The sequence below is a fragment of the Triticum dicoccoides genome, chromosome 1B, assembly GCF_002162155.2.
Source record: "Triticum dicoccoides isolate Atlit2015 ecotype Zavitan chromosome 1B, WEW_v2.0, whole genome shotgun sequence".
NCBI lineage: Eukaryota > Viridiplantae > Streptophyta > Magnoliopsida > Poales > Poaceae > Triticum > Triticum dicoccoides.
This window is the reverse complement of record NC_041381.1, coordinates 326,627,758-326,650,694: the sequence shown is the minus strand read 5'-3', so window position 1 is coordinate 326,650,694 and position 22,937 is coordinate 326,627,758. Positions and strand designations below refer to the sequence as shown.

The following is a 22,937-nucleotide window of genomic DNA, read 5'->3' as shown; positions in this document are numbered from 1 at the left end:
TTGGAAACACTTCCAACACATATCGTCAGCTCACCTTTAGCCAGTCTCCGTTTTATTCCGTAGCTTTTATTTCGAGTTACTAACACTTAGCAACCGAACCGGTATCTTATACCCTGGTGCTACTAGGAGTACTAGTAAAGTACACATTAACATAATGTATATCCAATATACTTCTATAGACCTTGCCAGCCTTCTCATCTACCAAGTATCTAGGGTAATCCTGCTCCAGTGGTTGTTCCCCTTATTACAGAAGCACTTAGTCTCGGGTTTGGGTTCAACCTCGGGTTTCTTCATTGGTGCAGCAGCTGATTTGCCGTTTCATGAAGTATCCCTTCTTTCCCTTGCCCTTCTTGAAACTAGTGGTTTCATCAACCATCAACAATTGATGCTCCTTCTTGATTTCTACTTTCGCGATGTCAAACAACGCGAATACCTCAAGGATCATCATCTCTATCCTTGATATGTTATAGTTCATCACGAAGCTCTAGCAGCTTGGTGGCAATGACTTTGGGGAAACATCACTATCTCATCTGGAAGATCAACTCCCACTCGATTCAAGTGATTGTTGCACTCAGACAATCTGAGCACAAGCTCAACGATTGAGCTTTTCTCCCTTAGTTTGCAGGCTAAGAAAATCGTCGGAGGTCTTATACCTCTTGACATGGGCACGAGCCTGAAATCCCAATTTCAGCCCTCAAAACATCTCATATGTTTCGCGATGTTTCAAAAACATCTTTGATGCCTCAATTCTAAACTGTTTAACTGAACTATCACGTAGTTATCAAAACGTGTATGTCAGATGTTCGCAACATCCACAGACAACGTTCGAGGTTCAACACACTGAGCAGTGCATTAAGGACATAAGCTTTCTACTGTCCGCATAATTGCTACTTTCAACTTTCAAACTATATTTTCTCTAGGAACATATCTAGAACAGTAGAACTAAAGCGCGAGCTACGACATAATTTGCAAAAGGTCTTTTGACTATGTTCAGGATAATTAAGTTCATCTTATGAACTCCCACTTAGATAGACATCCCTCTGGTCATCTAAGTGATCACATGATCCGAGTCAACTAGCCCGTGTCCGATCATCACGTGAGACGGACTAGTTAACATCGGTGAACATCTTCATGTTGATCGTATCTACTATACGACTCATGCTCGACCTTTCGGTCTCCGTGTTCCGAGGCCATGTCTGTACATGCTAGGCTCGTCAAGTTAACCCTAAGTGTTTTCGCTGTGTAAAACTGTCTTACACCCGTTGTATGTGAACGTAAGAATCCATCACACCCGATCATCACGTGGTGCTTAGAAGCGACGAACTGTAGCAACGGTGCACAGTTAGGGGAGAACACTTCTTGAAATTGTTGTAAGGGATCATCTTATTTACTACCGTCGTTCTAAGCAAACAAGATGCATAAACATGATAAACATCACATGCAATCAAATAGAGTAGTGACATGATATGGCCAATATCATGTAGCTCCTTTGATCTTCATCTTCGGGGCTCCATGATCATCTTGTCACCGGCATGACACCATGATCTCCATCATCGTGTCTTCATGAAGTTGTCACGCCAACGACTACTTCTACTTCTATGACTAACGCGTTTAGCAATAAAGTAAAGTAGTTTACATGGCGTTCTTCAATGACACGCAGGTCATACAATAAATAAAGACAACTCCTATGGCTCCTGCCGGTTGTCATACTCATCGACATGCAAGTCGTGAATCCTATTACAAGAACATGATCAATCTCATACATCACATATATCATTCATCACATCCTTTTGGCCATATCACATCACATAGCATACCCTGCAAAAACAAGTTAGACGTCCTCTAATTGTTGTTTGCATGTTTTACGTGGCTGCTATGGGTTTCTAGCAAGAACGTTTCTTACCTACGCAAAAACACAACGTGATATGCCAATTGCTATTTACCCTTCATAAGGACCCTTTTCATCGAATCCATTCCGACTAAAGTGGGAGAGACTGGCACCCGCTAGCCACCTTATGCACCAAGTGCATGTCAATCGGTGGAACCTGTCTCACGTAAGAGTACGTGTAAGGTCGGTCCGGGCCGCTTCATCCCACAATACCGTCGAAACAAGATTGGACTAGTAACGGTAAGCATATTGAACAACATCAACGCCCACAACTACTTTGTGTTCTACTCGTGCAAAGAATCTACGCAATAGACCTAGCTCATGATGCCACTGTTGGGGAACGTAGCAGAAATTCAAAAAATTTCCTACGTATCACCAAGATCTATCTATGGAGAGACCAACAACGAGTAGAAAGAGAGTGCATCTACATACCCTTGTAGATCGCTAAGCGGAAGCGTTCAAGTGAACGGGGTTGATGGAGTCGTACTCGTCGTGATTCAGATCACCGATGATCCTAGTGCCGAACAGACGGCACCTCCGCGTTCAACACACGTACAGCCCGACGATGTCTCCCACGCCTTGATCCAGCAAGGGGAGAGGGAGAGGTTGAGGAAGACTCCATCCAACAGCAGCACAACGGCGTGGTGGTGGTGGAGGAGCGTGGCAATCCAGCAGGGCTTCGCCAAGCACCATGGGAGAGGAGGAGGAACTTGGGAGAGAGGGAGGGGCTGCACCAAAGGCATAAGGTGTGTTTGGGAGGCCCTCCTACCCCACTATATATAGGGATCCCAAGGGGGGGTGCGCCAGCCCCTAGGAGATCCAATCTCCAAGGGGGCGGCGGCCAGGGGAGGAGTCCTCCCCCCCAAGGCACCTAGGAGGTGCCTTCCCCTGCTGGGACTCTTCCTTTAGGGTTTCCCCAGGCGCATGGGCCTCTTGGGGCTGGTGCCCTTGGCCCATGTAGGCCAAGGCGCACCCCCTACAGCCCATGTGGCCCCCCGGGGCAGGTGGCCCCACCCGGTGGGCCCCCGGGACCCTTCCGGTGGTCCCGGTACAATACCGATGACCCCGAAACTTGTCCCGATGGCTGAAACAGGACTTCCTATATATAAATCTTTACCTCCGGACCATTTCGGAACTCCTCGTGACGTCCGGGATCTCATCCGGGACTCCGAACAACATTCGGTAACCACATACAAGCTTCCTTTATAACCCTAGCGTCATCGAACCTTAAGTGTGTAGACCCTACGGGTTCGGGAGACATGCAGACATGACCGAGACGTTCTCCAGTCAATAACCAACAGCGGGATCTGGATACCCATGTTGGCTCCCACATGTTCCACGATGATCTCATCGGATGAACCACGATGTCAAGGACTCAATCGATCCCGTATTCAATTCCCTTTGTCTATCGGTATGTTACTTGCCCGAGATTCGATCGTCGGTATCCAATACCTTGTTTAATCTCGTTACCGGCAAGTCACTTTACTCGTTCCGTAACACATCATCCCGTGATCAACTCCTTGGTCACATTGCGCATATGATGATGTCCTACCGAGTGGGCCCAGAGATACCTCTCCGTTTACACGGAGTGACAAATCCCAGTCTCGATCCGCATAAAACAATAGATACTTTCGGAGATACCTGTAGTGCACCTTTATAGTCACCCAGTTACGTTGTGACGTTTGATACACCCAAAGCACTCCTACGGTATCCAGGAATTACACGATCTCATGGTCAAAGGAAGAGATACTTGACATTGGCAAAGCTCTAGCAAATGAACTACACGATCTTTTGTGCTAGTCTTAGGATTGGGTCTTGTCCATCACATCATTCTCCTAATGATGTGATCCCGTTATCAACGACATCCAATGTCCATAGCCAGGAAACCATGACTATCTGTTGATCACAACGAGCTAGTCAACTAGAGGCTCACTAGGGACATATTGTGGTCTATGTATTCACACGTGTATTACGATTTCCGGATAATACAGTTATAGCATGAATAAAAGACAATTATCATGAACAAGGAAATATAATAATAATAATACTTTTATTATTGCCTCTAGGGCATATTTCCAACACATGCATGCGCCATGCATGCCTCCCGCGCGACCGGGGTCGGCAGCCCCGGCCTCACCCGCGCGACCGGGGTCGGCTGCCGCACCAGCTCTTCCCAGGATGGAATCGCCTGGGCCTCAAGGTGTCGCCCCCGACTCCCCTGGGCTGGCCTCAAATGGGCCGGCCGTGGATGGCGAGCCGGCCTCCCCTGGGCTGGAGTCGCCTGGGCTGGTCTCCCCTGGACCAGCCTCGCCTGGGCCGGGATCGCCTGGGCTGGTGTCGCCCGCCTCCGTGCCGTCGTCTGGCCCTGCCTCGTCACTGCCTTCGTCGCCTGATGCCTCACCGGTCTCTCTGGTTCCGTCACGACCGGTTGCTGCTGCTCAGAGGCCGCACACGCGCAGCAGGTCTGGCATTTTCTGTCCCAAGCAACACAAAGATGGGACGGTGGCGTGGCTTGCAGCATGTGTTGCTCATCTCAAGGAAGATCCTTCGGCTGAACCGCGTCATTTTCAGGCTGCCCTTGGGATCCCTCATTGGCGACAGGCTATGGAACAAGAGTTTCAAGCGTTATTGACAAATGGTACATGGCAACTTGTTCCTCCGGTCTCTGGTGTTAATGTCATTGACTCCAAGTGGGTCTTCAAAGTTAAAAGGCATGCTGATGGTTCTATTGAATGCTATAAGGCACGGTTAGTGGCGAAAGGGTTCAAACAACGGTATGGTCTTGACTATGAGGATACATATAGTCCGGTGATCAAACCAACGACTATCCGACTTCTGTTATCCTTGGCTGTTACTCGAGGCTGGTTTCTTCGTCAGCTGGACGTTCAGAATGTCTTTTTGCATGGAGTTCTGGATGAGGAGGTTTACATGCGTCAGCCACCAGGATTTGTGGATTCTGCTCGCCCTCATCATCTGTGCCGTCTGGTCAAGGCGCTCTATGGGCTGAAGCAGGCTCCTCGTGCCTGGCATGCCAGGTTGGGCTCTGTTCTTCGGTCCCTGGGATTTGTTCCTTCCACTGCTGATACGTCACTCTTCCTTCTGCATCGGCCTGAGGTGACGATGTATCTGCTGGTGTATGTTGATGATATTATTCTCATCAGCTCATCTGATGCTGCTGCTGATCGTCTCATCTCCTCCTTGAGTGGTGATTTTGCGGTGAAGGATTTAGGCACGTTGCATTACTTCCTTGGCTTGGAAGTCTCTCGTTCTCCTGCTGGTTTGACACTCACTCAACATAAGTACTCTATGGATTTGCTGCGCAAGGCAGGTATGCTACAGTGTAAACATGCCATGACTCCTATGTCTGCTACTGATCGTTTGTCTGCATTTGATGGAGATCCTCTCACTTCGGATGACTCTACTGAGTATCGCAGTATTGTTGGTGGTCTGCAGTATCTGACCATCACTCGGCCTGACATCTCCTATGCAGTCAATCATGTTTGTCAGTTTCTTCATGCTCCTCGGACTACTCACTGGTCAGCGGTGAAGCGTATTCTTCGTTATGTACGCCTCACTGCAGCATATGGTTTACTTCTTCAGCCAGCGCCGTCTTTTGCACTTTCAGCTTTTTCAGATGCAGACTGGGCTGGTAATCCAGATGACAGGCGATCCACGGGGGGACATGTTGTCTTCTTTGGTCCTAATTTAATCGCCTGGGCTGCTCGTAAACAAGCTACGGTGTCCAGGAGTAGCACTGAGGCTGAATACAAGGCAGTTGCCAATGCTACAACTGAGATCATATGGGTACAGTCCTTGTTGAGAGAGTTGGGAGTTCCTCAACCTCAGTCACCTGTCCTTTGGTGTGACAACATTGGTGCGACATATCTATCATCCAACCCGGTGTTTCATGCTCGGACCAAACACATTGAAATTGATTATCACTTTGTGCGGGAACGTGTTACACAGAAGCTACTTTCTATCAAGTTTATCTCATCCAAAGATCAACTTGCTGACATCTTCACGAAGCCTCTACCACAACCTCAGTTTGTAGGCTGTAGGCGCAATCTTAATGTACTTTGTACCTCAGGGCATAGTTAAGATTGAGGGAGGGTGTTAGACTGTATTTGTATGTAGCCTCTGTATAAGTCTTGTATATTGTATCGTACACCTTGTGTACTCCTTATATATATGAGATAGCCACACCCCTTTACGGGTGTCGTGCAGTTTCCCAAAACCTTGTGTTTAACAGCAAGACTAGCTTGTGCCTCGTTGAAGGTTTCCCGTGCTTTGTACAGTAATGAGCCAGCCTCCGTTTCTGCTCCCTGGCTCGCTCATTGCATTTTCGTCATGCTATTTTATTTTTTGTTTCTTTCTCATTCTTTTTTTGTTTCTTCATGGGTTTTTCCACTTTTTTCATCATTTTATTTCGGTTTTTACAGTTATCTCTTTCCTTTTTTTCGGTTTTTCCTTTGTTAATTTCTCCATTTTATTATTATTTTATTTCTATTCTATGTTCTTTAATTATTTCGTTTGTTTCTTAGATTTCATCAGTTTTTTTTGTTTTTCTTTAGTTAAAATTTGTTTTTCTTTGTTTTTCATTGTTTTCTCATGAGTTTTCTTTGGGTTTTTCATATTTGAGGTGTTTCTTTCTAACTTTTCTTCTGTTTTCATCATTTTTTAATATATGTTTACATTTTCATGCATATTTTTACATTTTACGTATACATCCTAAAAAAATATACATGTTTAACTTTTTTTAATATTTATGTTTGATGACTACTTTTTTCATACACATCGTACATTTTCGGGCGGACGCTTCCCCCATTCTCGCGTGAAGGTTAACAACGCCTCCAAGATGGAGCGATCGCGAACAAGATGCAATTAATGGGGTAGGCCAAGGGTGAACGCGGAAGCGGCCATTAGCTCCGCTCATGCATGTGCGGATACTCATTCGAGTACATATTTCCTCGTTTTTCCATTTCATTTCTATCGGTTTAAAATTTTCATTATTTAAGAAAAAAAACAATAAGATGTTCACAAATTTTAAAAAATGTCATAAATTTTGAAAGTATATATATATATCATAAATTCGAAAAATGTTTGGAAGTTTGCAAATGTTAATGCATTCAAAAAATGTTAGTGAGTTCAATAAATGTTTGCAATTCAACAAGTATTCACGAATTCATTAAATGTTCATGAAATCGAATTCAAACAATGATCACAAATTCAAAGAAATTATGAATTCATAAAATATTCACAAATTCAAAAAATGTCCGCGGCATAAAAACTGTTCATTTTTTTAAAAAAATCAGACAATATTAAAGAAATCAAATTGAAAGAAAATCATGAATTAAAAAACTTGTGAATTCAAAAAATGTATGGAAATACGAAAAATGTTCTGATTTCGGAAATGTTTGTGCATTCGAAAAATGTTAACGGTTTCAATATTTTTGATCTTTTTTCATGATTTTGAAAGTGTATGAGTTTAAAATATTTTCAACTGTTAAAACTATTTCCAAATTGAACCACAGAAAAAAATCAATAGAAAAAATGATGAAAAGAAAAAGGGAAATGAAGAAGGAAAAATAAAATAGAAAACAGGCAGAGAGAGAAAATGAGGAAAGAAACAAGAAGAAAGAAATAGAAAACCGGCAGAGAAAGAAAATGAGAGAAAAAAAAATAGGAAGAAAGAAATAGAAAACCGGCAGAGAAAGAAAATGAGAAAAAAAACAGGAAGAAAGCCGGCTTGAAAGCTTCCAAAACTGGTTTATAAGTTCTTAGGATCCTTCCGTTAACCACTTGCTCAGGAAACGAAGCCCAACGTTAATAGGCCGTCCCACATGGGATTGCTGTTAGCGAGTGGGATCTTACTGATCGTCATGAGCAATACCCAATACTCGGGAGACACTATCCATGCTAAACGAAAAAGATCAGAATTGTAACCCTGCGTCATGAAAAGGAAAAAAGAGGCAGAAAAGTAACCATGAACCCAGGATGTAAATGGCGCGATAAACAGCGGCAAGGCTCTTTAGTTAACTCGATCGATACTCTAGTTTGTTTTTCCAGGAAGAAAACCTTCCTTGAACTGTTAGACAATAATAATAAATAGGCTAAACAATCCTAAAAAAAAGAGGGCTAAACGCCGTTTACATCCTACATAGGCCCTAGGAATTTATGGAACGCTAGAGCTATGCGAGTATGGGGCCGGCGTCATGGTCATGGTCATCATCACGGACACGGTGGTACAGAGCAATTGTGTCAGTTAAACAGCTCAACCTAGGACGGCCTCGATCATAACCGGTACCGTCCCTAGCGTGACAGGCCACCACACGACGGTGTAGCACCAACACCACACTAGGACGACGTTGCAGCCTCCAATTAATCACCCGGTAGGCATGTCCAGCCTAGTCGAGTCGAGTGTGGCCGCCTTCCTCTTCCTCCTCGCGCCGTTTTTCTCGCGTCACGGCTCCGACCGAGGTTCGGCTCGGCCAAACTACCCGCCCAAAACAAAACAAAACAAAACAAAACAAACAGGGTCGTGTCTCTCTCACGGAAAGATAGCTACGTCGGAACGCGCATGACAACCCCGTGCGGCGATGGATGGGTCACGCCTATAGCGTCTACGCCACCCTAGCCTCCCTCTCGTAGTCTCGTACCACCACCATCGCAAGTTGTTCATCAAGCCCGGGAAGACCTTTTCGCTTTCCAGGAAAAGAACACAACAATCCAGAAAAGACACAACAATGACCAAGAAACAACACGTCCCAAGGTAAGAAAAAACACCAAGAAATTCTCATCAAACCCTCAGACATTTCATCTACCCAGGCAGCGCCAGCTTTAATTAATTTCCAAAGACCCAACTGAAAACTTAACTTTATTCCAAGCAAAGCAAAACCGTCCAAGAGTTCGTTGAGAAGCACACTTCCAACTCAGCCGCCGGATGACCAGCCCTTAACTTGGGCGATCAACAGCGCTGAACAAGCAGCTAACAGACAAATACAGTGAGTACATATTAAAAAGCAATCCACAAGATTGTAGTACTAACGATGACGCAGTTCCGCTTGACAGCACGGGTAAACAAACCGCTAATAAAACGCATGCATATGGAGAGTAGTCCTTCACTCTAGGTTTAATATTTCTCAATGGAACTCATGCTGGAGCTCATCAAGATATCACACCCGCTGAACCATGCATTCGATGAGAGGTTTCGCCAGCCCTCCCTTTTCGCCGCTTATTATCGTCAGCCTCCGTGCCACTTTCATGAAGTCACTGTTGCATGAACAGAATGAATTAGATATATATCACTACAGCATTACTGCAATATTGGAAGATGAAGAAGAAGATACTATCGCACAACGAGTTAAAGAATACTGTGCATACTATAAGGGACTTCTCACCTGAATGGTAATCCTCCAGTGTGCATGACGGCACCAGCTGTGTCACGGTAACGAAGATGGCTTATGATTTCTTCCTTCTCGATCCCAAACATGTCAGCCAGACGGCCATACAACTCGTCATATGAACCAAAGACAGACAAGTCGATGGTGCGACCAACATCCTCCGATTCCATAAATACCTTGCAGTGCCCAGCTTCCAGTCCGAGGTCGGAAGCCTCATGACCTTGCGATGAGAATCCAATGCAGATTGATGAACCAGAACCATCAGACGTATTTCCTGCCTTCAGCCCAGTACTGATAGGTGAACTATTTCCAGTAGCCCCAGAGGAGAGTGTTTCCCTTGATCCACTTGAAGTCATCTGCTGCTCCGTAAGAATAGCCTTTCCAAACAACATTATATGTGGGGTCTTTCTGTCAACAGATTTTTCTGTGCTCTGTGGTGTACCGATTGTCAACAAGCAAGAGACGCTGTCGTGGGCTGGTGCGCTGCTGAGCACAAAGCCCTTAGGTATCCGGGAAGACGGGGTTAGAGCGTCAAGCCGGTTAAAACCGCCGCTGTGGAACAGACCAAGGTGCAGCTTATTAAGCTGATGGTCTGTTAATGGTAAACCAAATTGAGCATGCCTGGCTCCCTGTATGCCTGCAGGAGAGTTGTTGTCCGAGTAACAGCATAGGGGGCTGTTGCTAGGACCAAGTGGGTTCCCATGGAAAATTGGATTAAACAGATGACCATCCAATGGAAAATCAGGATGTTGGGGAACCCGTAACTTCTTTCGTGGTGGAGAAAATGGTCCCAAATGGATTGGTGGAATGCTTGATACAAGTTCCACAAGCCATGGGCTCACGCATTTCACATTCTGTAACAAGTCTGGCTCATCCCATGTGACCTGCAAGGATTTTGCAACCATGAAACATGTTAATAAAGAGATTTACTGTGATCGACTAAACAAAAAGTACCCTGGTGCTTGTAGAACTAAAATGCGCAAAGTATCACAACGCCAACTAAAATTGATGGCTCATTTTCGTATTAAATCTGATATATAACTGATGATAATGATGGAAACATAAACCTCTAATATCTCACTATTACTAGTAAGACACCCTTCACTATCCTACGTAGGTGGATAACATAAACATCGAGATAAGATTCCATGAAGTAGCAATATGCATAAACGGCCGAGAGAGCTAAAAACAATAGATACATAGAGCTAGCATGTTATGTTCAACTGCCAAATGTACCAATTTCAGTGGTTCAGCATCTGTTACCCAAGGTACAGACAGAAACCTGATGGTTGGAGTACGGGACTGATCAGATAAGACAAATGTGCGGTAGGACTTTCAAGTAGAGGGAGGATCAAATACCTTCGGCACAAACAGTTTATACATGGATCATCGTCATACTACATGATCATATTAATTCACTACCCATATTTGAAGTTTAATAGTTGTAGTACCAACATCAGGTATTTATTACAGGAACATGCAGTATTCTACACCGAACTTTATTGCATTTGTTTATGAGGTGCCAGTAAGAATTTGGTTGTAAAAAACTTTGAAAGAACTAGCATGGAGCCCTGATAGATGGGCTTTGAAACTAACGAATGCCCAGAAACGAAGCTGTTGGCAATGAAGACTCCTATTTCAATTCTCTGCTGCCCTCTTACTATTTGTACAGGGACAACTTCCATGAGAGAAACTGAACAAATCTGACAGATGATGTAGCTTGTAGATTCTTGCACGTAAACGATTCTGCTTCTAGTGTGTACGGCATTTCATTAGATTTGTGTACAATTTTGCCCTATCCCAGGTTAATGTGATTAGACAAATAGCTTCTCATCTACATTAGTCACATCTAACCATGCTAAACAATTCTGCTTCTAGTTAGAAGTTTGCCAAGCATTCCCATGCCCTTTGGAAGCTTCACGTTGGGTGCTAAAGACCGAACATCAAGCTGTGAAATTTGAGCAACTGATGGTGGCGTACTAATTCAAGAAATTAGGATATTATACTAAAATGAATACATTTTTTTAGGGGAACTAAAAGGAATACATAAGTTTAGGAGCTGCCTACTGACAAAGAAGAGAGCTACTTAGAAGAACATGCAAACTGATAATCCAAATTTGGAAACCAGCAAAGCTACTAAAGGACCACAAGCCTTTTCTTCCATAACTACTATGCAATTGTGAATTATGTACAACAGCTTTATTGATTGTTCCACTAATTCATACAAAGTCAGAAGGAATCGAAGAAGGATGTGACATTTTACTCCAGTAAATCTACGCCAGTTGTTGAACTAATTAATAGGATGATTTGTTCATATCAGGGGGTTCGGGATCATTATTATTACCAATTAGTACTATTAATTTGGCAACATTGTGCGGAAAGCTGGTCATTTTTTGCATGCTAGTAGTACCTTAAGTTCTACTACTACCATTCAAGGCATCTGAATGAGAAGTGTTGTGTAAATGGTGCGCTGCATTCACACCTTGCAGTTGCATGTCATGTAACTATGCATCTTTATTGAGAAGAAAGGATGGAGTGCAACTATGGATATCATCAGATCGGGCAAACCTGAAGAAGTCTCCATGGTGAATTCGGCCATCTGAGTGGATCGGCAACCTGAACCGAAGATATGGTCCCCATAAACCAGCTGATTCTTGAGGAATCCTCGGTCTCAAAGGCCATCTTGAACCTCATGCCAGGGCACCAGTGGATCCTCATGGCAGCCTGCATCGCCGCGGCCTTGACAACAAACTCCGGCGTGCTAGCTCTCGGGTAGTACACCACCTCAAATGGCTGGCTGTTGGCCGCAAGGGTGGCCGCCTCGACCACATGGTCGATCTTCACCTTCCCCCTGCCCTTGACGTAACCGGCGGGGCCACCATTCATCATCTTGTTCTCCTCGTCCTTGAGGAAGGCCGAGAACCCCCCATACCCTGGCGCGTTCCAGCCGGATATGCACTCCATGCCCCCGCAGGTGACCCGCTTGGCCCGGCGTATTCCGACGCAGAGCTCCCCGTGCTCGGTGCGCAGGAACACGATGGAGTCCCCCGCGACGAGCTTCTTCTGGTTCACGAAGGTGCTCCAGCCCGTGGTGAGCAAATGCCGGCGCGGCGTGCCCCTGTAGATGTGGCGGAACTTCCACACCTCCCCGTGCACGTCCTTGGCGAGCACCGTCTGCACCGGCGGGTCAGCCCTGTAGTCAAGCTTGGGGAAGATGGTCTCGGCGCAGTAGCGCGGCACCGAGAAGCCGCCGCCGTTGTTGGCGTCGGACTGCGTCAGCGTCTTGGCGAAGGAGGCCAGCTTGTCGCGCGCCTCCGCCGGGTCGCCCCCGAGCGGGCCGAGCCCCTCCGGCTCCCGGAACCCCGCCTCGCCGGGGCCGACGGGCACGAGCCGGATCTTGGCGAACACCTCGTCCGTCTCCGGATCAGCCAGGAAGCGCACCCCTGCCACGCAGCAGAGCACGAGCGCGGGAAGCGGACGCGGCCCGACCGCCGCCGCGAGCTCGGCGGCCGCGCTTCCGCCGCCGCCGTTGGCGTGCTCGGCGTGCCCCTGGGGGAAGTAGTAGACGCGCGAGCGCGCCGGCGGCATCTGCACCATGCCGCCCGCGCAGGCGTGCCACAGCTGCGGGTCCAGGCACCTCTCCTCGCCCACCTCCTTCATCTCCACCTAAAACCACCGCCTCGAAATGCGATCACTTGTTCCCGCACAGCAAACCTGGCATCAAATTGCCCTTCGTCAAATTCGCAAACCCCGAAGGAAAACCCAACTCCACACGCAATCAATCCATGGCGAGCACAGCCATGAAAAGAGCAAATCAACATCATGAAAAGCAAGAAAGGCAAGCACCTGTTTGGCCCGCGCGCATGGCCTCCAATTGGCAGATCACGAAAGCTCTGCGAGAGATGTGAACGCCCAGAGCCAGAATAAACAAAGCAGGCAAAGGGAAAAGGGAAATCTACATCAGGCGAAGCCGCCTCCCCTCCCCTCGCCCGGCCCCTGCAACTCCATCCCAAGTTCAAGAACCGCCGCGCCGGTCAAAGCAAAGCAAAACAGAATAAATATCCAATCCTTGGTGTCCGGAACCCAAAAGCCCCGATCTTTTTCCGTGTTCTTGAGGGAGGACGAGGAGGGAGCGCTGCGCTACAGCGGCACAGTGGTTTGGAATTATGGCGAGTTCTTTGGATGTCTTCCCGGCCATTAGATAGATAGAGATAGGGGAGAGGCGCTCGCTTGGCTTGGCTTGGCTGCTGCAGTGGCCGGGCGCCCCAGTGGAGCCGCGGGCCCACCGGATCGCCTGCGCTGGCTCGCACAGCCAACAGCGACGCCCACCAACCGTAGATGACTGGTGGGGCCGGGGCTCGTGGGGCCGGCGTGTCGGTGATAAAGGTGTGGGGCCATGTGGCTGCCTTTTGTGCTGTCGGTGGGCCGCGGCCTTGATGGCCCGGACTAGGAAGTAGGGAGTGGCGACAAGAGCCGAGGGTTTTCGTCTTGTTTTTAGTGTTTCTGAATCTGAAAAGAGGGGGAAATGTTTTTAAAACTCAACAAACAGATAGATTATCTCAGATCTCAACCCATTTATTTGGTCTCGCCGCTCGCTCTTGCGAAACTCGCAGCGTTTTGTTGGTTGGGGTGGGTGGGACCCGGGTGAAAAGAAAACAAAAAAGAACAGTTTTGTCACGCGTGCGATGCGACGCGATGCATGTATATATATCCTCGTCTCATCTGCTGTGAGGGAAGGGAAAGCAGGCGAGGCGACGACACATGATAGTAATAAGCTGTCGAAATTCGGTTGTTTGGGAGAGAGGAGAGGACAAGGAAGCATTTGTGCGCCGCGGCCGTAAGTTGGTGTTGGCAGCGACTGATTGCATGATCCGGAAATGGGCGAATCTTGTGCCTTGTTCGTCTCAACTCCTGTGTCCCCCCTTTCCGGCGCGGGGGCGAACCGATCGCCGGGAATTCAGAGCCAGGGCAACCGACCCACGGAACACCGATTGGGACATGTCGCGGCGCAGCGGCTGCTCTCCCTGTACCCTCTTTTGCGCCACTGCAGCTGGCCACGGACCGCATCTGCATCTGCATGGCTTCCTGCTACTTTTTTTTTTACACTTGAAACCCAATAGGCTTGCAACTTGGTAGTATATGGTCACTGAAAGTATCTCCACCGTATGGCGTTGGTCCGGAGTCAGGCCAACCACACCACATACTACTATATCAACCAACCCGTGAACTGAAGAAGAAATGGGTTTTGTGACGTGCCAACTCTTGGTGGAGCGCCGTGAAAACGCTGTCCTTGTTTTCTCTCGTCGCCGTTGGATCCAAGAAAAGAGAGCGGGAGGAGGCGCCGTGCGCGGGGTTTGGGGCGATGGATGCCTCCGCGGCCCGAGGCCGCCCGTGCGTGCGCCACTGGCCGACCGCCCAAACAAAAGTCCTCCCCATCCCCATGATCCCATCTCCATCTCGTCTACTCCGGCCACGGCTTCGACCGAGGCGCTGCTCTGTCGATCGATCCCATCGATCGTGGCCTGCCAACGACCCCTCCACTGCTCCTGTCCTCCGCACCACTTACAAAAAAGGAATTGCGAGCATTTGAATGTCACGTCAATTTTAAGGGACGGTTGGGATTTTGAGGTGAGGAGGCGCCGCGCTGGACCACGACAGCGACCTTCCGCGAAGCACTGTTGAGCATTTTCCGTCATGTCCCGCCGAGTACTGTTGACTATACCACATCCGCGCAGTTTTTGGTACTATGCAATCAAACCACCGGATCAACCTCTGCAAAGCCGCGCCGGCCTTCCTTCACCGAACGAGTCTGCATGGTATAATAAGAGCATCTCCAGCCGCACCCTCAGAACGGCCTCCTCATGCGCTTTTTTCACGCCGGCGCTGAAAAAACGGTCTAGTCGCGCCCCCAGGAGTCTGATGGAGCCTGATTTTCACCGGCCTGGGTCGAAATCAGCGCCGGCGGACCCAGACCGAACCCGGCACGTTGGGGGCGTCCGGGCGAGTGGTTTTGGCGCGAAGCAACCACGGGCCCGCCTACAGGGGCGGACCCAGGAAAAAAATTGAGAGGGGGCAATAATGTATGGCCATATTGATGAATTAGCAAGACAGACAGTCCTTATAAATTAAAACCTAGGTACAATCACTTCATTGTACATGAGATAACCAAATTTATTGCCAAAAGAAATAAAAACTAACAATTTGAAGCAAAATGACTTACATCTTGTTCCTAGTCACAAAAGAGAACATTGACACATTGTCTAACAATCGAACCTACAACCTGCAAGAAAAAAATTATTATCAAACAAGGGGATAAAGAAAACATCGAAGGGTGCCTTTATACAAATGAAAAAGAGCTTCTAACACAATCCTTTCGTTTCATACCACGGCAATTTTCACCTCATAGAAATGTTTAACTGCCACTTCATTAGGAAAAAAACTAGCAATTCTTTTTCTAAAAGCTAATATGTTGATCCATCTTCCCAATTGTCATTGGCTTAATCTTCCTAGGATGAGGCTAATATCATTGTGTTGATTGGGATTGTAGTATGCAATCTTCTTCCGTTTTGATGGATGCACAGGAAGCTTGTTCAAATCAACAAGTTCAGACATCTTAGTGCTTGTTAGTTTGTTTATATAAAAAAAACTCTCCATTAGCTTCTCAGTAACTTTAAGTGCCAAAAGAGCAGAACGTCAAATGAATTGGCAAGGTTCCAAACATAGTACACGAAGTTTAAGTGTGCTGGGAACTAGGAAAAATAGACGCCCCGAATGAAAATTTGGGTTTGTCGGTCTAGATTAAAGTTGGTACTAAAATTTTGATTTAAATGATCTTATATTTGTTTACAGAGGAAGTACATTACATCTTATAACAAAATCATTTAAACTGATCTAGTCATCTAAATCGGTAAATTATACACATAAATTAATAATACTAAGTTTCTACAAAGGAACTGCAGACAAACAAATTTTTTTGAAAAGAAAGAACCCTAATGATCTACTATATGGCTTACTTGATGTGAATTACTCCCTCCGTTTCTAAATACTTGTCTTTCTAGAGATTTCAACAAGTGACTACATACGGCGCAAAATGAGTGAATCTACACTTTAAAATATGTCTACATACATCCGTATGTTGAGTTCATTTGAAATGCCTAGAAAGACAAGTATTTGGAAACGGAGGGAGTAGAACGCTGAAATTACACAATGGGTGATGAGGTTGTGTTGCGGCGGCGGCGGCGGCGCACAAGCGTGAGAGATGGGCGACGGCAAGTCGCTGATTGCCGGCCGCGAGCCGAGCCGGAGACTGCCTGATGCCGCGATCGCGCGATAGGCAGTTTCGGGCGGCTCCACGGGTGCCGTATCATGCGTTCGTTTTTTATATACGTGCGTGGACTAGAGGCCTGATCCATAGCGTTCGTGGCCGACGTAGTGTAGGCTGTTTCTTGGTGGTGGGCTTCTTATAGCCTTTCAACAGATTTATAATATATGGGCCTTTGAAAATAAAAAGGAAATGGGACTGAGTGGGGCAAAGCAATGGGCCAAGTGGGGGCACACGTTGCTCGGCAGGATCAACGTAACGGACGACGGAAAATCGAGTGGGGGCAGCTGCCCCCACAACCATCAACGTGCGTCCGCCCATGCCCGCCTAGTCAGCGAGACGGGCGGTTCGTCACCCTCATCGCTTCGGTTCCCGCGGGAATCAATGTCATGGCTGCCCGCGCTGCCGCCGACGGTCAGCCTTGCCATTGATTCCTCACGGGCGGCGCGTCACGGGGCGGCGCGGCGTCACCTCCCCTCCCGCCACGCGTACATACGGGCGCGGCTATATAAGCCGGCGCCCTCCCTCGCCTCCGCCCACAATAGCCCAGGAGGTTCGTCTCTTCGTCGTCTTCCTCCTCCTCGTCGCGATCTTCTTCCCACTCCTCCGGCTCTCCGGCGCTTCTCGGCGTCAAGACCGAGCCCGCGGCGGAGACGCCGCTCGGCCGGCGCACTCGCAGTGCCGGCATCGTCATCAACGAAGGCGGCCGGCGCGCCCCCTCGTCGGCTCCTTCGCGGTTTGTCAAGCCGAAGACGGAGCCCGGGCTCGCGACGGTGAAAACGGAGCCGGGGCTCCCCGCCGTGAAGACGGAGCCCGGCGAGGTGGCGCTCGACGATGATGCGGCCCTGAAATGGGCGCGCAAGGACTTCCTCAGAATGGAGAGGGAGCGACGATGCGACCCTGAAATGGGCGCGCAAGGACTTCCTCAGGATGGAGAGGGAGCGGCAGGTCACCGCACTGCGGCGCTTCGAGCAGCGTCGCCGGGGCCGCGAAGAAGGAGGAGTCGTCTACCTCGATGACAGCGACGATGACGCGCCGCCGGCACCTGTCCGCCATGGCGACGCCGGGCAGGGGTGCAGCCGGGACGGCCGCGTCAAGGAGGAGAAGACCGACGATGACGACGGCGGCGAGGACAGCGGCGACTACTCCGCGTTTAGCGATTTCTTTTTTAGATATATTTGTTATGTAAACGCGTCGAACATATAATATATGTCAAAGTTTGCCGAAATTTAGCCGTGTTTAACCGAACTTCGCAGAACGTTTTTTTTTGGAAAAATTAGACGCGCCTGAGGACGGCCCTGGGGACGGCGACTGGGGGGCAACTCGCCCTCATGCCATTTTTTGCGCCGGCTCGCCCCCAGGCGGCGATTTTAGGTGCCCCCTGGGGGGCCAACGGCTGGAGATGCTCTACGAGCATCTTCAATAGATAGTCTAAATTTTGGACTGAGATCCAGTGCCTTTATCAAGTGAAGTCACACTGCAACTTTACCCTTCTAATCTCCATCCAATCTACATCCTACGGTCCCGATCGCACAAGGGGAAAGGCTCTCAACACTTAGCAATTTTCAGCATAGCAGCAAACATCAATACAGACTAGCTGCAAACAACGACGCAGTGGCACTTGAACTCAGTTTAATTTGAACAGATTGAAACCCAAAAAATAAAGAACTGCAGATACTCATGAGCAGACTATAAAACAAAATTTGGTCGGCGCGAGTCCCTTGCTCTCTCTGAAGGAAATATGCCCTAGAGGCAATAATAAAGTTATTATTTATTTCTTATTTCATGATAAATGTTTATTATTCATGCTAGAATTGTATTAACTGGAAACATAATACATGTGTGAATACATAGACAAACATAGTGTCACTAGTATGCCTCTACTTGACTAGCTCGTTTATCATAGATGGTTATGTTTCCTAGCCATGGACAAAAGAGTTGTCATTTGATTAACGGGATCACATCATTAGGAGAATGATGTGATTGACATGACCCATTCCGTTAGCCTAGCACTTGATCGTTTAGTATATTGCTATTGCTTTCTTCATGACTTATACATGTTCATGTAACTATGAGATTATGCAACTCCCGTTTACCGGAGGAACACTTTGGGTGCTACCAAACGTCACAACGTAACTGGGTTACTATAAAGGAGTACTACAGGTGTCTCCAAAGGTACATGTTGGGTTGGCGTATTTCGAGATTAGGTTTTGTCACTCCGATTGTCGGAGAGGTATCTCTGGGCCCTCTCGGTAATGCACATCACTATAAGCCTTGCAAGCAATGTAGCTAATGAGTTAGTTACGGAATGATGCATTACGTAACGAGTAAAGAGACTTGCCGGTAACGAGATTGAACTAGGTATTGGATACCGATGATCGAATCTCGGGCAAGTAACATACCGATGACAAAGGGAACAACGTATGTTGTTATACGGTTTGACCGATAAAGATCTTCGTAGAATATGTAGGAGCCAATATAAGCATCCAGGTTCCGCTATTGGTTATTGACCGAGAATAGTTCTAGGTCATGTCTACATAGTTCTCGAACCCGTAGGGTCCGCACGCTTAAGGTTTCGATGACAGTTATATTATGAGTTTATGAGTTTTGATGTACTGAAGGAGTTCGGAGTCCCCGATGAGATTGGGGACATGACGAGGAGTCTCGAAATGGTCAAGACGTAAAGATCGATATATTGGACGACTATATTCGGAGTTCGAAAAGGTTCCGAGTGATTCGGGTATTTTTCGGAGTACCGGGGAGTTACGGGAATAACGGGGAAGAAGTATATGGGCCTTTTTGGGCTTTAGGGGAGAGGGAGAGGCAGGCCGCGCGCCCCCCCATTGACTAGTCCGAATTGGACTAGGGGGAGGGGTGGCGCCCCCTCCTTCCTTCTCTTCCCTCTTCCCCTTCCTTGTCTCCTACTCCTACTACTTGGAAGGACTCCTAGTTGGACTAGGAAAGGGGGAATCCTACTCCCGGTGGGAGTAGGACTCCCCTAGGGCGCTCCATAGAGAGGCCGGCCCTCCCCTCCTCCACTCCTTTATATACGGGGGCAGGGGGCACCCCAGAATACACAAGTTGATCTACGGATCATTCCTTAGCCGTGTGCGGTGCCCCCTCCGCCATATTCCACCTCGGTCATATCGTCGCGGAGTTTAGGCGAAGCCCTGCGCCGGTAGAGAATCATCATCGTCACCATGCTGTCGTGCTGACGGAACTCATCCCCGACACTTTGCTGGATCGGAGCCCGGGGATCGACATCGAGCTGAACGTGTGCTGAACTCGGAGGTGCCATACGTTCGGTACTTGGATCGGTCGGATCGTGAAGACGTACGACTACATCAACCGCGTTGCCATAACGCTTCCGCTTACGGTCTACGAGGGTACGTGGACAACACTCTCCCCTCTCGTTGCTATGTCATCACCATGATCTTGCGTGTGCGTAGGAATTTTTTTGAAATTACTACGTTCCCCAAGAGTGGCATCCGAGCCTAGGTTTTATGCGTTGATGTTATATGCACGAGTAGAACACAAGTGAGTTGTGGGTGATACAAGTCATACTGCTTACCAGCATGTCATACTTTGGTTCATCGGTATTGTTGGATGAAGCGGCCCGGACCGACATTACGCGTACGCTTACGCGAGACTGGTTTTACCGCCGTGCTTTGCACACAGGTGACTAGAGGGTGTTAGTTTCTCCAACTTTAGTTGAACCGAGTGTGGCTATGCCCGGTCCTTGCGAAGGTTAAAATAGCACCAACTTGACGAACTATCGTTGTGGTTTTGATGCGTAGGTAAGAACGGTTCTTGCTCAGCCCGTAGCAGCCACGTAAAATTTGCAACAACAAAGTAGAGGACGTCTAACTTGTTTTTGTAGGGCATGTTGTGATGTGATATGGTCAAGACGTGATGAGATATAAGTTGTTGTATGAGATGATCATGTTTTGTTGAAGTTATCGGCAACTGGCAGAAGCCCTATGGTTGTCTCTTTGTTGCATAAAGATGCAAGTGCCAAATATTTGCTTTACTTTATCGCTATGCGATAGCAATAGCTGCAAGAGCAATAGTTGGCGAGACGACCATGTGACGACACATTGATATAGATCAAGATGATGAAGATCATGGTGTCGTGCCGATGACGATAGAGATCATGACAGTGCTTTGGAGATGGAGATCAAAGGCGCAAGATGATCATGGCCATATCATGTCACATATTTTGATTGCATATGATGTTTATCTGTTATACATCTTATTCTGTTTTGTTTGACGGTAGCATTTTAAGATGATCTCTCACTAATTATCAAGAAGTGTTCTCCCTGACTATGCACCGTTGTGAAAGTTCTTCGTGCTGAGACACCACGTGATGATCGGGTGTGATAGGCTCTACGTTCAAATACAATGGGTGCAAAACAGTTGCACACACGGAATACTCAGGTTAAACTTGACGAGCCTAGCATATACAGATATGGCCTCGGAACACGGAGACCAAAAGGTCGAGCGTGAATCATATAGTAGATATGATCAACATAGTGATGTTCACCATTGAAAACTACTCCATCTCACGTGATGATCGGACATGGTTTAGTTGATTTGGATCACATGATCACTTAGAGGATTAGAGGGATGTCTATCTAACTGGGAGTTCTTAAGTAATATGATTAATTGAACTTAAATTTATCATTAACTTAGTCCTGGTAGTATTTTGCAAATTATGTTGTAGATCAATAGCTCGCGTTGTTGTTTTCATATGTTTATTTTGATATGTTCCTAGAGAAAATTGTGTTGAAAAATGTTAGTAGCAATGATGCGGATTCAATCCGTGATCTAAGGTTTATCCTCATTGCTGCACAGAAGAATTATGTCCTTGATGTACCGCTAGGTGACAGACCTATTGCAGGAGCAGATGCAGACGTTATGAACGTTTGGCTAGCTCAATATGATGACTACTTGATAGTTTAGTGCATGTAACATCCCAAATTTTCAATTTGGAATGTTATACATAGATCATCATTGCATATCATATTTTGTTGCATTGTTGGCTCGATCCTAGAAATTCTACGCAACTCAAGGACCCACGGAGAGAGTTGGGGATTTCGTTATTTTCATATTTGGGGTTTTTCTCAAATTTTGAAAATAGGATCATTGATTTTATTTATATTATCTTCAATTATTTCTACCACCAAAAATTCAGAGAGGGAATAAAATGACTTTCCCAAAATAAAGAAATAATGAGGATTTAATAAAAAAATCAAATAAGATTTATTTTGGAGTTTTTCGCTTTTTATTTGAATTTAGGAAAAAATGCGTGTTTTCAAAATTGCATTTAGGCCCCAAATAAATGTTCATCTAGTCCGGCTTGATTTTAGAAGCCGGGAAAAATTTATTTCGGGATTTTTGGAGTCCATTTAGTATTTCTTTTTATTTTTCTACCGAGCATAATTATTATTATTTAAAAAAAAACGCGCACCGACTCCGGGCCGTACCCGAGCGGGACTCCGCTCGGGGGCGCTATATAAATAGCGCCGGGACCCCGCCGCCAGCCGCCCTAGCCCGCGTCGCCCCGGCCCAAGTCACCCCGCCGCCGGCCCACCCCGCCGCCGAAAACCCTAACCCTAGCCAGATCCCGCCACCGCCGCCAGATCTCGCCGCCGCCGCCACCGCCCCCGCCGCCGCCACCAGCGCCGCCGCCGCCGACGCCGGATCCGCCGGATTCGCCGCCGCCGCCGCCGCCGAGGTTCGCCGCCACCTCGAACCGCGTGCTGCCAGTTTTCTTAAAACCGGGCGGTTTTCTTTACGGTTTTTTTCCGGTTTTTTTAGATTCGTTTTTATTTTAGTTTTCGGTTTTTTTTCCGGTTTAGGTTAATTAGCGGACGTTCGCCCGTTAGTTCGTTTTAACGAACGCTTCCGTCAGATTCGTTTAATTAACGAACGTTCGTTCGTTAATCCGTTCGTCGTTTTTCTTTTTCTCGGATTTTCCGCGGTTATTTTCTGATCGTGATTTTTGATCCGATTTTCGTTTTAGCATAACTTTTCGCTCGTTTATCGAAATCAGGCGATTCAAGCGCCTGGAGTTTCGTCTCGAAACCCTCTTTCCGAATAATCTACTTAAACAAGTTTTTGCTTCTGTAAAATTTGACTTAGATCCAGATTAGTAAAACGAAGCTGTTTTCTTTCGCCGTTTGACTTTCGTTGCTTTATTTGATTTGATTCTTTTTGCAAACCGGAGTTCTTAAGTTGAACATTCTGGTTGGATCTTTTGTTCGAGTTTTACCTGTGCATTAGATGAGTACTTATTGTATGCTTGTTTGTTTGTCTGCGATAGAAT

At 47.2% G+C, this 22,937-nt stretch overlaps 1 protein-coding gene across 1 annotated transcript; it reads right to left on the bottom strand.

Annotated features, from left to right (window-relative positions):
• Nucleotides 1-8,729: 8,729 nt before the first annotated feature.
• Nucleotides 8,730-13,488, bottom strand: LOC119333194 (auxin response factor 22-like). The gene is made up of 4 exons (XM_037606180.1): nucleotides 13,135-13,488; nucleotides 11,857-13,002; nucleotides 9,286-10,172; nucleotides 8,730-9,157 (listed from the first exon to the last, which is right to left on the bottom strand). The coding sequence occupies exons 2-4, from the start codon at nucleotides 12,946-12,948 to the stop codon at nucleotides 9,061-9,063; spliced, it is 2,076 nt and encodes a 691-aa protein (XP_037462077.1). The 5' UTR covers nucleotides 12,949-13,002; nucleotides 13,135-13,488; the 3' UTR covers nucleotides 8,730-9,060.
• Nucleotides 13,489-22,937: the final 9,449 nt, after the last annotated feature.